Consider the following 14,371-nt stretch of genomic DNA (forward strand, 5'->3'; position numbering starts at 1 on the left):
TTCAATTTTAAAACTGATTGATAGGTTTTGTTTGCCATAGATATTAGGGGAAATGGGGCAAAGTTGACTATATGGAATTAATTTGTAGATTGACCGTGATCTCTTTGAATGGCCGAACCAGCACAGGAACATGATTAGCCGAATCCTTTTCTATCAGAGATGAACATTCACTTTGTCTCAGCGTTTCTGTCGTAGACCCCAAGAAGCATGCTTGGCAACTACCTTGCCTACTGACCCTGTACAGTACAGAATAGCTGCCAACCAGTAATTATTAAGTACAGATGTAACTATAACTGCTTTACAGGTAGTGGATACACAGTATCCCATCTTCAGCATCATGGGCACCAAGTCTATATCTATTATGAAAGGAGGACCACTATGCTGCCTAATCAAAAATAACTTCTGTTACCAACAGATACTACAAGCCTATATATACATCCAGTCATGCAATACTTGATCTAAGGAGACTGTGGGCAAAGCATAGTTTTCCTTCTGGAGTTAGTATGTTCCAAGCTACACAAATTGGTAGATTGCAGTGCAAACTCTTCAGTTTCAAAATCTATACAAATAATGACTGGAGCCGCAATTCAAGAATTGTCAATGCGTCAGCCAAGTCAAATGCATTAAGCTATAAAGTGTGCCATCAGCAAACTGAGACATCATTCGAGCCTATGGAACTCTCTGACGGTTTTTTCCACCTCAACTTTTACCCTTGAGTATAGAATTAGGATTACTTTGATTTTCTGAAAGTTTCCACAGCTGGGTCCTTGAGAGACATCAGATTTTATATTGGCTTTTGATGCATAATACCATTATGCAAAGCTCATTAACTTCCACTGCTAATTGCATTTACTTTTAACTGCAGATTCCAGAGTAGATGAGGTTCACATTAAACATTATATGCCATCAAGTGTCACAGACAGTTCCACCTCAAGCAACAATAGCATGAGCCACTAAAATAGTCACACCTGTGTCACACTGACTTGGAAAGTAGTTTCACTCCCACTGGCTAGACTGTCTTCCTTAAATAGGAAAGGATGCATCCTGTACTTCAAGGCACTTTGTTTTTGAGGGTTACTCTTTGGTTTTTTGGAGGTCACATTTTCATTCTTACTGTTTTATTAGGTCATGTGGTCACATAATGACATCATCTTGAATTAATGATTGAAGCTTATTTGAACTGCAGACATGATTTCATTCTAACCTTATAACAGAAGCAGAACTAGAAGAATTCATCAACATCCTCAGTTATCAACCCCATTAAAGTTAACATCACAATATACAAGGGAAACATTAATTTCCTAGATGCCACAGTATTTAAATTTGCACAAGACAAAAGGTATAAAATAACAAAAGTTTTTTTTTCAGCATAACTGACACACATTTCTACACAGAAAAAACATGACGGTAAACTCACTTTGGCCAGAAAATGCATTTCCATCAGATTTTCAAAAAGCTGGAATATTTTAACCAATCTCTTATTTGAATGTAACAATTGGTACAGTGTTTATTACAATAGCATCCATCATAATCTTTCTGTAGTGTAGCTCCTGAACACATGCAGCCTTAAGCTAGAGATAACCACATTTATTTGAAAATGATTCATTACGTCTGTTATTTCAGATTTTCCTAGTTATCCTGTCTGTGGCTTCCCTTTCTTCCAGCCTGTTCCTCTTTCACCCCCAAGCAGTGCCTTGTGGCCCCTCTGTCCTGTGCCCCACTCTGCATGTAACAATCTCATTATTCCCCATTTTAATCTGGTTAGTCGCTGAATAAAGGAAAATTTCTGGACAATTTGGGGATTTGTAGGGGAAGATTTGCCTCCTGCCCCAATGTATTTTGTGTTGCTATTCATAATCATGTGTTGCTATACTTAATCATCCTGTATTAAAATTAGGCCATTTGTATACTATAAGAGCTGCAGCTGGTAGTATTGTGCTGCCAAGAAACATCTCTGCAGTATTAGTCACGCAGACGATTTTTGTATGTTAAATCTTGGATGTTTCTAATTTGCTTATGTTGCAGAAAAAGTTAGTTTTGTAAGTTACAATGCCGTAAATTGGCAAGCTAGTTTTCAATAGAAAAACCAGGTACAATCATAAGATGGTGCTGATTATGAATACCATGTGGAGTAATGGGGAAGATGGCATGAATTAAAATCTTTCATTGTCCTCCCAACCCCAACAATTTAAAGACTTGGATAATGGAAACAAAGCGTTATACAATATGGAAATAGACCCTTTGGTCCAACTCATCCGCACCGACCAGACATCCCAATCTGACCTAATCCCATTTACTAGCATTTGGCCGATATCCCTCTCAACCTTTCCTATTTGCATACCCATCCAGATGCCTTTTAAAGCTTGTAATTGTACCTGCCTCCGCCACTTCCTCTGGCACCTTGTTCCATATACGTACCAACTTCTGTGTGAAAAGGTTACACCTCCGGTCCTTTTTAAGTATTTTCCCTCTCAACTTATACCTATCCCTTCTAATTTTGGACTCCCCACCCTAAGAAAAAGACATTGGCTATTCACCCTATCAATGCCCCTCATGATTTTTTAAACCTCTACAAGGTCATATGTTGCTCGAACGTAGTTGATGGAATGAGAAGGAAGGGTGAGACCACACACCAGAGATGGCGCTATGCCCCCAGCTATATTTTAGCCTGGATTGTTCTTTGTCTTACAACTGAACTTATCGACTTCTGTTGACTCATGCCAGCTACCTGGTCATTCTAACTGGTGAAATATAAACTTTTCTACCAAGCATTCAATATTTTTTATCAGGAAGTTATAAGATAATATAACCCAGTGGTGGTAACTACACAGTGTGAACGTTCTTACATTTGTTCCTGCAGTGCATTGGAGGGACAGCAATGTGATACGACCACTTATAGGTATGTCTTGTTTTTTAATTGGCAGGCTCTTCAACAAATAATAGAAACTTTTTTTGTTCCAATTCTATGGATAATTTATGAAGTGAGACCTGCTGAGCTTACTGCATTAGAGAGAAAATGATTTGAAGTGGGAAAGGACCATTTTTGTTCAAAAGGTTGATATTCAGACAATGTAAAGATTTAATGTTATTAAATTTCAGTCAGTGCAAATCCTGCCTACACAATTCACACGAGTTCATTTGAAAGACATGGTGAAGGACTGAAGAATGTCCAACTGTCAGATCTGCAGAACATTGAGTATGCAATTTCAGAATAGGGATCTCAATCATGCAGTGAATTCATTTAGAAGAATTATCTATCAACTTTGCAATTGGAATATCACTGGACATCATTTGGAGAGGCTGAATGGGCAATGATCTGTAATTTTATATGCTATGTATTCAATGTTTTTATTTTCTGTATAGCTGGCCAGATGCTGCACCTAGAAAATACTTCAAACTCCCATTAATGGCACATTCCTGAGAGAAGCTGCTGCAGTCTGACCATTGTTTGCTACGCTCAACATGTTGGAGATCCCAAGAATGGTCCAGCAGACTGTAATTTATTTTGCTTTTAGGCCAAAGAATAGTGACTAAATCATCACAGAGGTTTGTAATCAGCTGCACCACTCCCAATGAAATCAATTGTCACCGACACTTTGTTTTGGTGCACTGCCTTACAGGCATCAATGCCTGGATCTCTGGTTAATTGCAACTGTCCAATTTCAAATACTGAATGTGTTTTACAGCACAGCATATAATTCAGAACACAAACAGTGATGTTCCACCATTGCTATCTATTGGTTTGCTGCTATCATCTGTAATGAAAATAGGAAAAATTGGTGAGTCACTACGAACTAAGTGCAATTAGAGTCCTAGAGATGTACAGCATGGAAACAGGACCCTTTGGTCCAACCTGTCCATGCCGACCAGATATCCCAACCCAATCTAGTCTCACCTGCCAGCACCCGGCCCATATCCTTCCAAAAATCTTCCTATTCATATACCCATCCAAATGCCTCTTAAATGTTGCAATTGTACTAGCCTCCACCACATCCTCTGGCAGCTCATTCCATACACATATCACCCTCTGCGTGAAAAAATTTGGACCTTGGGTCTCTTTTAGATCTTATCCCCCTCTCACCCTAAACCTATGCCTCTCGTTCTGGACTCCCCAACTCCAGGGAAAAGACTTTGCCTATTTATCCTATCTCAATTGAGTAATAACCCACAGCAGGTGAAGAGGGTGGAGGCTCAGTAGCCTTGATAAATACCAGAGCTGCACAACAATATTTGTACGAGGAGCTTACAGCAGTGTATTTAAAATTATCCCATGCTGTTAAAGTATAGCTGTGTGTTTCTGTCAGCACTTTGTCTCTCCGGTGAGTCTTTTATTGATCAAGCAGAGGATACGGTATTGAAACAGAGCAATTTACTAATTTCATTAGTGTGTGTCAAGTTAGAGACAGTAAGTCGCCTCGCATTTACCAGTCATCTGTTGACTTTGTATGATTGCTATTTGGGGACACTGTTTTTGTATTGCAGCATCATGTCCAAACTCATTGCATCTGCACAATTGGTATGTCCAACAGTGCCTCTTTATTTCAGCTGTCTGTTCAAAATTAAAAGTCCCAGAATACAAAACATCATCCATTTCCTGTGGGGGTAGCTGTCCCATGTCATTCTATATCCAGCACCTGTACAAGGATGGTAGAAAGGCATTTGAAATTGGCTGCAGGCTTGCTGGAATAACCAACAATCATTTTGACATCCATGTACAATGGAAGTTCATCTCGTGCTATTTTAATATTGTACCATGATTTTCATTTGTTACAGATTTTGTTTCTTTTTTTGTTTCTGTCTCTTCTTTCCATTATAGATTATGATTTTGGAGATGTCTTTCCAGCAGCACAGTCCATACCCAGCACAGACTGGGAAGGTGGGACTCTTTTAGGCTTGTGTATCACACACTGTTGCTGCTTGCTGCATGCTTTGCCCCTAACACTCTCCCACATTGCATGCCTGCTAGGGCTGCTTAAATTGGTGTTTATTTGTGTATTTGGTGGGAATATGTCAGACAAAGGAAAATAGGTAATGGCTGAAAATCATGAATTGAAATCTTTAACATGATTCATAATTCTGTGGTGATGGGATTCACAATGGGAATCTGGCTCTTTTACAGAAATCAATTGCACTGTGTACTACTTTGATAAATACAACCATTTTAGTTCTTGCATTTTAACAACCTTTTTATATATTAAAGCACAGCTCAGGAGCATTGTCACTAGCACCTCAGGTAGATGGCTAGTACCTGGCAGCCATTGGGGAAGGCAATGCCAGATATCTCCTGCACACATTCATCTTTTGCATTGGCATAGGTTTCCATTAACCAAACATATCTTGCCTGTAAGAATAATATATAAATTACTAATATTGCTATAGTCCAATGTGTTGTGAATAGTTTATCTTTTACTGCTACTGTAATCCTGGATCACAGAGTAATATTGAGGGATTTTAATTTTACTTTGAATTAACTGCAGTCTCATTTTATTGTATCTTTACTGTAGAACTGTTGAGTAAAAGTTAAGAAACCTGAATATTGCTTAATATAATGCAGTTCCTCTATTGAAATAAGGCCCAGCTTTCCAGTGGAGAGTATCTGCATGGTCACATTTCCTTTTTAGATTTTTTTAAATTTGAGTTTGTTTTATATGCTGTAGCTCAACCCGGGCTAATCAGTGACTTTCCATAATATTAATTGTGTACAACCACTATCTGTGTTTTTTTAAATTAATTTTAATCCACCTTTTTTATGTCATTGTGACCTAATCAAGTTACAAAGTGTAACTAGATCTTTGCACTGTTGTAAGGCATAACTGTTCAAGCATAACTTCTGTTGCCACATGTTGGGCTCAGATTCTTTGCAGATGGAACTATCGATAAATATGGCTAAATGATTTTTCAAAGACCGATATGGAGGACATTGAGAATTTCAACATTAGGTTGCCCATTGCCAAGAATATTATAAACTTGAAGTTGCACACTGCCAAAATGATACAGTTCCACACTATCATTCACTTTGGTCTCGCTCTGCTTCATGTCTGTCTTTTGAGAATTCTGTCAGCTTAGGGTGATTGATTCCAGATATAAGAATTGATCATAAACTAACCCTTGGTCTTTATTTGTACAAGTGTTCAGAACCTTCCTCCATCTAGACATCCTCAACTACCTCACATCCACTATTCCTACTCCTGTTTTGTTGGCTTCAGTGGAATGGCAGGCATGTTATGTTCTTGAATTGCCCTTGATGAGCACATTCAGCAGTAAGCAGGAGATGATTTACATCATGGCCATGCCTTCAAAATCCAGTACACTGCCAGGAGATTCCATAATTTGCTTTTGAAGAAATTCTTCATAGCAAGGTGCCCTCATCCTGGGACATTCAACCCTGGCTTTGCTTTTTGGGCTGTCCAACCTTGAGACGTGAACTGGACAGTAGTCCTGGAAATGGCCTGTTAATTGACCACTGCTGATATAATACTGCCCCAGTGTCTCTTGTACACTGGAGTAGAGTCAACTTTTACTTTTATCCCTACTCTAGCTCCTCAAAAAAAAATCAACTCTTAGAATCTGGCTAAGATAAGTTTGTGTGTGGTCTTCAAAATGTTTGGTTGCTATTCCTCCTGATTTCCTTGGGTCTTTGCATTGGATCTGTATTGTTTTATATTTAATAGTTCCTGCATTATACCAGAGAAATGACTGAACCCTGTAGATTGGTGGCTTACTTGAATGAGAATCAATCATAGTTGTAAAGAATGGAAACAGACTCTTCAGTCCAACTAGACTCCGCCAACCATGTTCCCAAACCAAACTAGTCCCACTTTCCTGCGTTTGGCCCATATCCTTCCAAACGTTTCCTATTCATCTACTTATCTAAACGTTGTTTAAATATTGTAACTGTACCTACTTCCACCAGTTCTTCTGGCAGTTCATTCCACACACAAATCACTGTGTTTAAATCAAAAAGGTTCCTTCTCATTTCAATTTTAAATCTTTCTACTCTCGCCTTAAAAACATGCCCTCTAGTTCTGAATTCTGCCACCTCAGGGGAAAAACAACCTTGACTATTCACCTCATCAAAGCCCCTTGTGATTTTATAAACCTCTGAGGTCATCCCTCAATCTCCTACACTCCAGTGGAAGAAGTCACAGTCTATAACTCATTTCCCCCCTACTTTCACAGAAGAAATGAAAGCAGCTTAAGTATATTTCTGAGACAGCAATATCTTTATCTTCAAAATTCTGGATAATGAATCTCTCCACACAATATGGTATCGGTATTAAGTGAGTGGATGTACAACCCTAATTATAGGTTTACAGGTAATTGTGGGAAATGAACTCAATGGTACACTATCTCATCAGTCTTTCTTAAAATGCTGCTTCAAATAAATCCATTCTCCTTGTTGTTTTGTTAATTTAAGATAATATATATTTGCATTTGAATGAAAACAATTCCTAAAATAAACATTGGCTTCCATATTTTTGTATTTTTTTTCTCTAGAGGGTGAATTGACGGACACAGTCAGCAGCTGTCCCCGATCTGGAACTTCAGAGAGTCTGCCATCAAACAACAAAACTAGGAGTCCAACTCTGCGCTACAACCCCTTCAATAATGAGACCGAGGGATCTATCCTTACATCAAGTGACACTGTGGTGCCATGTTCTGAGCCCCAGAGAGAAGAGAGCACACCAGATCTCCAGGAGAATAGTGCAGACCTTGAAGTAATTAGGTCAGCCATTGTAAAACGGGCTTTACTGGGGAGTTGCCTGCAAACATATTAAAAGATTTATAATCCCAGCCTCTTAAAGACATTGGTATTAACTGCTTTCTATGCCTTTGAGGGCCAGACAGGGCTTTGTTTCCTCTGAAAGTCCTCACCAATAATTATTTCCCAGTTGATATCATGTTTTTTATAAAAATATATAATTCTAGCCACACCGCTGTTCGTGAGATTTTGTGAGGGAGTAGGTGATGACGTAATGGTATTATCACAAGACCATTAATCCAGAGATCCTGATAATGTTCTGGAAACCTGGATTTGAATCTTGCCATTGCACATGGTGTAATTTGAATTCAATAATACTCTGGAAATTGGAGACTAATGATGACCATGAAGCCATTGAGGCCAGTAACAAAAGTCCCATCTGGTTCACTAACGTCCTTTAGGGAAGGAAATCTGTCACCCTGACTTGGTCTGGCCTACATGTGAGTCCACAGCAATCTGGTTGACTCTTAACTGCTCTCTGGGTAATTAGGGATAATAAATGCTGGCCAAGCTAGTGACACCCACAAACCATTGAAAGAATTTTAAAAAGCTGACTTTTTTGCAAACTGTTTATAACAATAACTCTAATTCACCAAGAGCGTAGTTGTGCTAAAGTGAGTTGGAATGCTTTGAGGTTGTGAAAGCTGCTGTGTATGGTACAATTCCTTCCTGAAACATTGAAGGAGTTAATGTTTATAATCTTTGGTCATTTCAATTCCATAGATTGGCAAAGAAGAGGAGAATACCCAAAAAGAAGAGAACAAAATCCGAGGAACAAATTCTAGATTCTAAAACTACAGAGGTACAACTATTGACAGGAGAAAGTGCAAAGTCCAAACAGAGCAGTGATGCTGAACTAGAAGAACAGAATGAAAAACTGGGTTTACAGAAATCCCAAGGGATTGACACTGGTGAAGAGAATTGCAACTCCCAGGGCAAGATGTCACTAGTGACACATAGCGAGTCTGATGCGGATGCTCCTCAGCCAGGTCTGTTAATACCACAGATGAAGGACACTTCTATGAACAGTGTCGGGAATCCCTTGAGCAAGGTGATGGAGCAGCTCAATGGAACGTTGGATGCAAAAACCTGGATGTCAGATAGTGATCACCTACCTGAGCAGCCCTTTCGGACTTCTGTCCCGGGGGAAGCCCCGGATGAACCTCCGTTTAGCCAATATAGTGAGCGGATGCCACCTGCCGTGGATTTCTACAAGTTTACCGTCGAAAGTCCAAGTGCTCCTGGAACAGGTAGCTGCCACTATGACACTACAGGGGAAAGCCAATCAGCGCATGTTTTTAGTGGCCATGAAACTGCTGACGCAGAAATGTGCAAAGGAGAGAAAATCCCTCCTGTAGACGAGTCAGACAGCCACAGGACAGAAAATGCAGAGGTTCTTCCAGAACGGGATAAACAGGCTGATGTTGAAACCGGCAAAATATCAGAGGCCAGCTTGGAGCAATTGCAAATTCAGACCATGAGCTCTGAGAGTACAAAGGAGGAAGAGAAAGCTCAAAGCAGTCCCTCTGAATTAACCCATCCTGCTGACTTCAGGTAAAGTGGTGTGATCATTAAATATTCTAACCATATTTCATTTTAGTTGGAGTAAAGAATAAACAATATTAAGTTTAGTGCTTGTCTCATCGAAGCCGTAACACTTAACGGAAGCTGTTTGTGTTGGTGTTTGAGTCCTCCATCTCTGTAATTGGCACTGAAATGTGATTTCCAAATTCCAGTTGATGGTATAAAGTCCTGGATATCCCAAAATAAGTCAGTCTGAATTTCCAGACCATAAAAGGAGATTATAGTCAACCTGGCTGTTCCTAATATTCCTCAAGATCTTTCACACTGCTGCTTTCATTAAACAAAATACTATTCACCTCCCTCTTATTGATATCTCTGTCAATTTTCTCAATAATCAATCTGTCCTATACAGCATTAAGGTTCTGATCTGTGCTGTAGTTTCTGTGTATTAAGTTTCTCCATTCCAAGAGTTGCAGTCTAAAGATATGGGATAGGTCATTTAAGACATATGAGGCAACATTTATTCACGGAGGTTGGCTAACTTGTGGAATTTGCTAATGCATAAGGTTATGGAGACTAATTAAGAAAAGTTTTTTTATGCATAAGTATCATGGAGTATGGAAAGATAGGAATATGGCATTGAGATAGAGGATTATCCATGATATTAATGGCCTCCTCTTCTAGTTTCTGTATTTCTATGATATAATTGATTAGGTAATAACCCAAATCTCTCAATATTGAGGGACCTGGATAGAGTATTGGATTAATCATTCACCTCTGGAGACTGATTTGAGGGCAGCCCAAACTGGTAAAGTGAAACTGAATTTTGTATTCACTTATTATCGTCCTACATGGGAAAACATTTAGGTAGTATCAAAGCAGGTCATGTGATTGTGGACAAGATTATCCCTCGCTGATCATTTTACTTGAAGTGCTGACTACTGTAGTGAAAATATGTCACAATATTCTGCAACTAAAGTGCTCTATGTAAGTAAAAAATGTCACAGTCAGGGAGCACTTCAAGAATAATGATTGACTTATCATAAGGCTTAGATTGTACGGGGCCAAGAAAGGAGGAATGTAGAATAATAATACTTCACTAGAGGATGGTTAATTTTGGCTGAGACCAAATTTGGCCCCATAAATTGAAGCCAAAGATTGGGAGACAGCAATGTATTGGAGCAATTGTGGCTCCTTAAAGGACACATGGTTCAGGCGTAGTTCAAGTACCTTTCCATATATAAGGAACAGGACAGCAACCAAAGCCAGAGTTCTCTGCATTCCTAAACAGTTAGAGTAGGATAAAGCTGAAGTAAAGGATTTAGCAGGTACCAGTTTGATCAAATGCAGGAGCATCAGACTAAATATTAAAAATGCAGAAAGCAAATTAAAGGAATTGCATTACTTAAATTAACACGTCAATAGTAAAGTGGTTGTCAAGAGTGAAGGGACTGATTAAGGACCAAAGCGGGGATTTGCTGGTGGTGGGAAAGCATGGATAAAGTACTAAGTGAGTGCTCTGTGTTAATACTTGCTAAGTATTCCAATCCTGTTGGGGACCACAACATTTAAAGTAGTATTCCAAACAATTAACCCAACAGAACTGCATCACAGAATTTTGTGTGTTATAAACAAAATTGTTAATGTACTTCAAAAAAAATTTAAGCAGACCAAACACTATTATTCACAGTCAAAAAATCATACGACACCAGTTTATAGTCCAGTTTGAAAACACCAGCTTTCACAGCGCTGCACCTTCATCAGGTGCTGATGACAGAGGAAGATCTTAGACACAGAATTTATAAGGAACAGATTGAAGAGTCATATAACTACAGCTGATCAGGAAGACTTAAAGTGAAGGAACCCTTGGAGGCAACGATCATAATATGATAGAATTTACTCTGTAATTCGAGAGGGAGAAGGGGGAATCAGATGTGATACAGTTGAATAAAGACAACGACAGAGGCATGAGGGAGGAGCTGATCAGAATTGATTGGGGGAGGAACCTAGCAGGAAAGCCAGTGGAACAGCAATGGCAGGAGTTTCTGGGACCTATTAGAGAGCATAAATTCATCGTGAGGGAAAAAAAGGCATACTAAAGGGAGGATGAAGCAAACATGGCTGACCAGGGAAGTCAGGCACTGCCTAAAAGAAAGCCTATAATGTGGCAAAGGGAATTGGGAAGATTACAAAGATCAACAGAGGACAAAGAAGAAAGAAATAAGGAGGGAGAAGAGTAAATATGAGAGTAAGCTCGGGAAGTCATAATGAGGAACAAAGAAATGGCTGAGGAACTGAATAAGTGCTTTGCATCAGTCTTCACAGTGGAAGACTTGAATAATATCCTAAAAATTCAAGAGAGTCTGGGCTGGGGTGGGGGGAGACGCAGGGAGCAGAGATGAGTATGGTTGCCATCACTAAGGAGAATGTGTCAGAAAAACTGAAAGACCTGAATGTGGATGAATTGCCTGGACTAGATAAGCTACACCTTAGAGTTCTGAAGGAGATAGCTGAAATCTGATTGAAACTTACAGAATACTGAACGGCCTGGACAGAGTGGATGTTGGGAAGATGTTTTTATTGGTAGGAGAGACTAGGACCCGAGGGTGCAGCCTTAGAGTAAAGAGAAGATCTTTTAGAATGGAGATAAGGAGAATTTGTTTTTTTAGCCAGTGAGTGGTGAATCTGTGGAATTCATTGCCGTAGAAGCCAGGTATTTCAGTATATTTAAAACAGAGATAGATAAGTTCTTGATTCCCAAGGGGATCAAAGGTTACAGGAAGAAAGCAGGAAAATAAGGTTGAGAAACCTATAAGCAACGATTGAATGGCAAAACAAATTTACTCCTCTGTCTTATGATTTTATCATGACTATTATTCACAGTTTAGGTACAAAGACTTGCGTTGTTCCTTCTATGAAATTAAAAATAAAAGGGAAATTATGCTTTAGTTATACAAGTGAGATCATACCTGAAGTATTATGAGCAATGTTAGTGACTTTATTTAAAGAAGAACATAAATGCTTTGGAGGCAAATCGGAGAAGGTTTACAAAACTAATACCTGGAATGGAAAAGTTGTCCTGTGGGGAAAAGTTGGACAGGGTAGTAGACTGTCTTTGCTGAAGCGTAGAAAAATTAGAAGTGACTATTGGAACATAAAATCCTGAAATACCTTGATAGGGTAGATGTGGAGTGGCCGATTTGTCTTAATGGAGAATCTAGAATGAGGGATCACTGTTTTAAAAATCAGGGGGTTGCCCATTTAAAACCTATTAGGCAAATTGTTTTCTGAGTGTTGTGATTCTTTTGGAATTCTGTCCCTGAAATGATGATGGAAGCAGAGTGCTTGAATATTTTTAAGATCGAGGTAGATAGATTCTTGCTAAGCAGTTTATTGATGGTAGGCGGAAGTGTTGTTTTGAGGTTTTGATCAGCCACGATTCTTATTGAATTGTGGAGCAGGCTCCAGGGGTTGAATGCCTACCCCTATCCATATTCGTACAAAATCTCGATTGGTATTCCTGGGGCCAACCCCAAGGGTGTGCTGCCACTGTCTGGAATTTGCTTTTCTTGTTAGTACTCCAGCTGTTCCTCCGAGATAAGGTTCTATAGGAGTCTTTCCATTAGCTTTTCAGCTACGTGACCCACCACCTTTTCTTTATCAGCCTCACTATTGTGGATGCCTAAGCTCCTTGCTTGTAGTTCTATCCAATTGTCTTCCCCACAGTTTCCCAAGTTAACTCTGCTGCCTGTTTCTGTCATAGAATTCTGTGAGTACCAGTGTAGATTTCTTCCATAAGCTACAAACCATACAAATCCTCTGAAAATCCATACTAACAGCCACAACTGCATTCCGGTCATTGAATGTGAAGTTAGTATTTCCTCTGTTCAAAATGCACCCCTAACTGATAATTACCTGTTGGCTTTCTGAGTCTGATGAAATGCAGAGTTCACCATGACAAAGCTATTATTGCCTCTATCTGGTCCCACACTTATTGCCTGCTTCTATCAGTAGGTATGAAAGTAAATTTTAAATAAAGGAAATGCCCCGCTTCCTGTGATGCTTTCAAATAAATTATGACTAGAAGTTGATTAATCAAAACTTCTAACCTGTTCTGTCATATGATAAGATCATGACTGATCTGATTGTGGCCTCAATTCCACTTTGCTGCCTAACCCATATATTCACGAATCCATCTAACTCTGCCTTAAAAATATTGAACCTCATTTCCACCACTCTTTGGGGAAGAGAATTACATAGACTCTGAACCCTCTCTGTGTTTGAGCGAGAGAGAGAATATTTTCTCCCCTCTGTCTTATAAGCTCTTATTCTATCATCTCATTCATTTCAGCACTGAAGATTTGGTTGGAAGAATCCGGATAGACCAAAATAATTTTAAATGGCGTGCAAGAAGGGAGAGGAGTCTGTGAATGCTTGAGTATTGTATCCAGTTTTGGTGCTACACTCCAAGGATGTAAAGGCTGTGGGGATGGTTCAGAAGAGATTTTCTAGATTCTAGAGCAGAGACTAGGCTGAGTTGTCCAAAATCAGAAAGGAACTGTTTCAGTGGCCGAAGAGTCAATTACCAGAAAAGTTAGTTTTAAGGTAATTGGCAAAGGAACCAGAGGCAGCATGGAAAAATCTTATTTTTACACTAAATGTTAGAGTGGTCTGTGCTGTTCTATTGGTACTACAGTTCTAAAATTCATCATTACATTTACCTTGCCCCTCTTTTTTACCTGTATTTCTAGTTTCTGTCTGCCTCTCAGTCATTCCCAAAATATTCATCTTTGGACCCAACTGTTAATATTTAGGTTGCTTACTGCTGACCCAATGCTCTGTTGTCAGTCTACAGGTAATCAGTGACAGTAGCTCTTGATGATGTCGCCTCTAGGTTTTTTGTTCTGAAAACAGCACCACATAGATTTGAACTGAATAGAGAGAGAAAATTTGCATTTTTTTATTCTGTGGCATGTTGTTCTGGTGGAGGTATCCTCAACGTATACTTTGTGATCCTCATGCAAAATATTGTAAAGCTGATACTCCCCTCAATTTTCTTGTAATCGGTTTGATTTGACAAACAGC

At 39.2% G+C, this 14,371-nt stretch overlaps 1 protein-coding gene across 3 annotated transcripts in view; it reads left to right on the plus strand.

The window, feature by feature from the left end:
- The window catches only part of plekhm2 (pleckstrin homology and RUN domain containing M2), a 67,069-nt gene that overhangs the window by 32,801 nt on the left and 19,897 nt on the right, over window positions 1-14,371 (plus strand). The window contains exons 7-10 of one of the 3 annotated variants that reach the window (XM_087980487.1): window positions 2,861-2,899; window positions 4,817-4,876; window positions 7,498-7,726; window positions 8,486-9,316. In XM_087980487.1, the coding sequence (XP_087836613.1) occupies window positions 2,861-2,899; window positions 4,817-4,876; window positions 7,498-7,726; window positions 8,486-9,316 (1,159 nt within the window). The remainder of the gene's footprint in view (window positions 1-2,860; window positions 2,900-4,816; window positions 4,877-7,497; window positions 7,727-8,485; window positions 9,317-14,371) is intronic. The other 2 variants (XM_087980488.1, XM_087980489.1) reach the window with 2 other exon arrangements.

The sequence above is a fragment of the Chiloscyllium plagiosum genome, unplaced genomic scaffold, assembly GCF_037043375.1.
Source record: "Chiloscyllium plagiosum isolate Xiang-an unplaced genomic scaffold, Cpla_swu_hap1 HiC_scaffold_37, whole genome shotgun sequence".
In the NCBI taxonomy this organism is placed as follows: Eukaryota; Metazoa; Chordata; class Chondrichthyes; order Orectolobiformes; family Hemiscylliidae; genus Chiloscyllium; species Chiloscyllium plagiosum.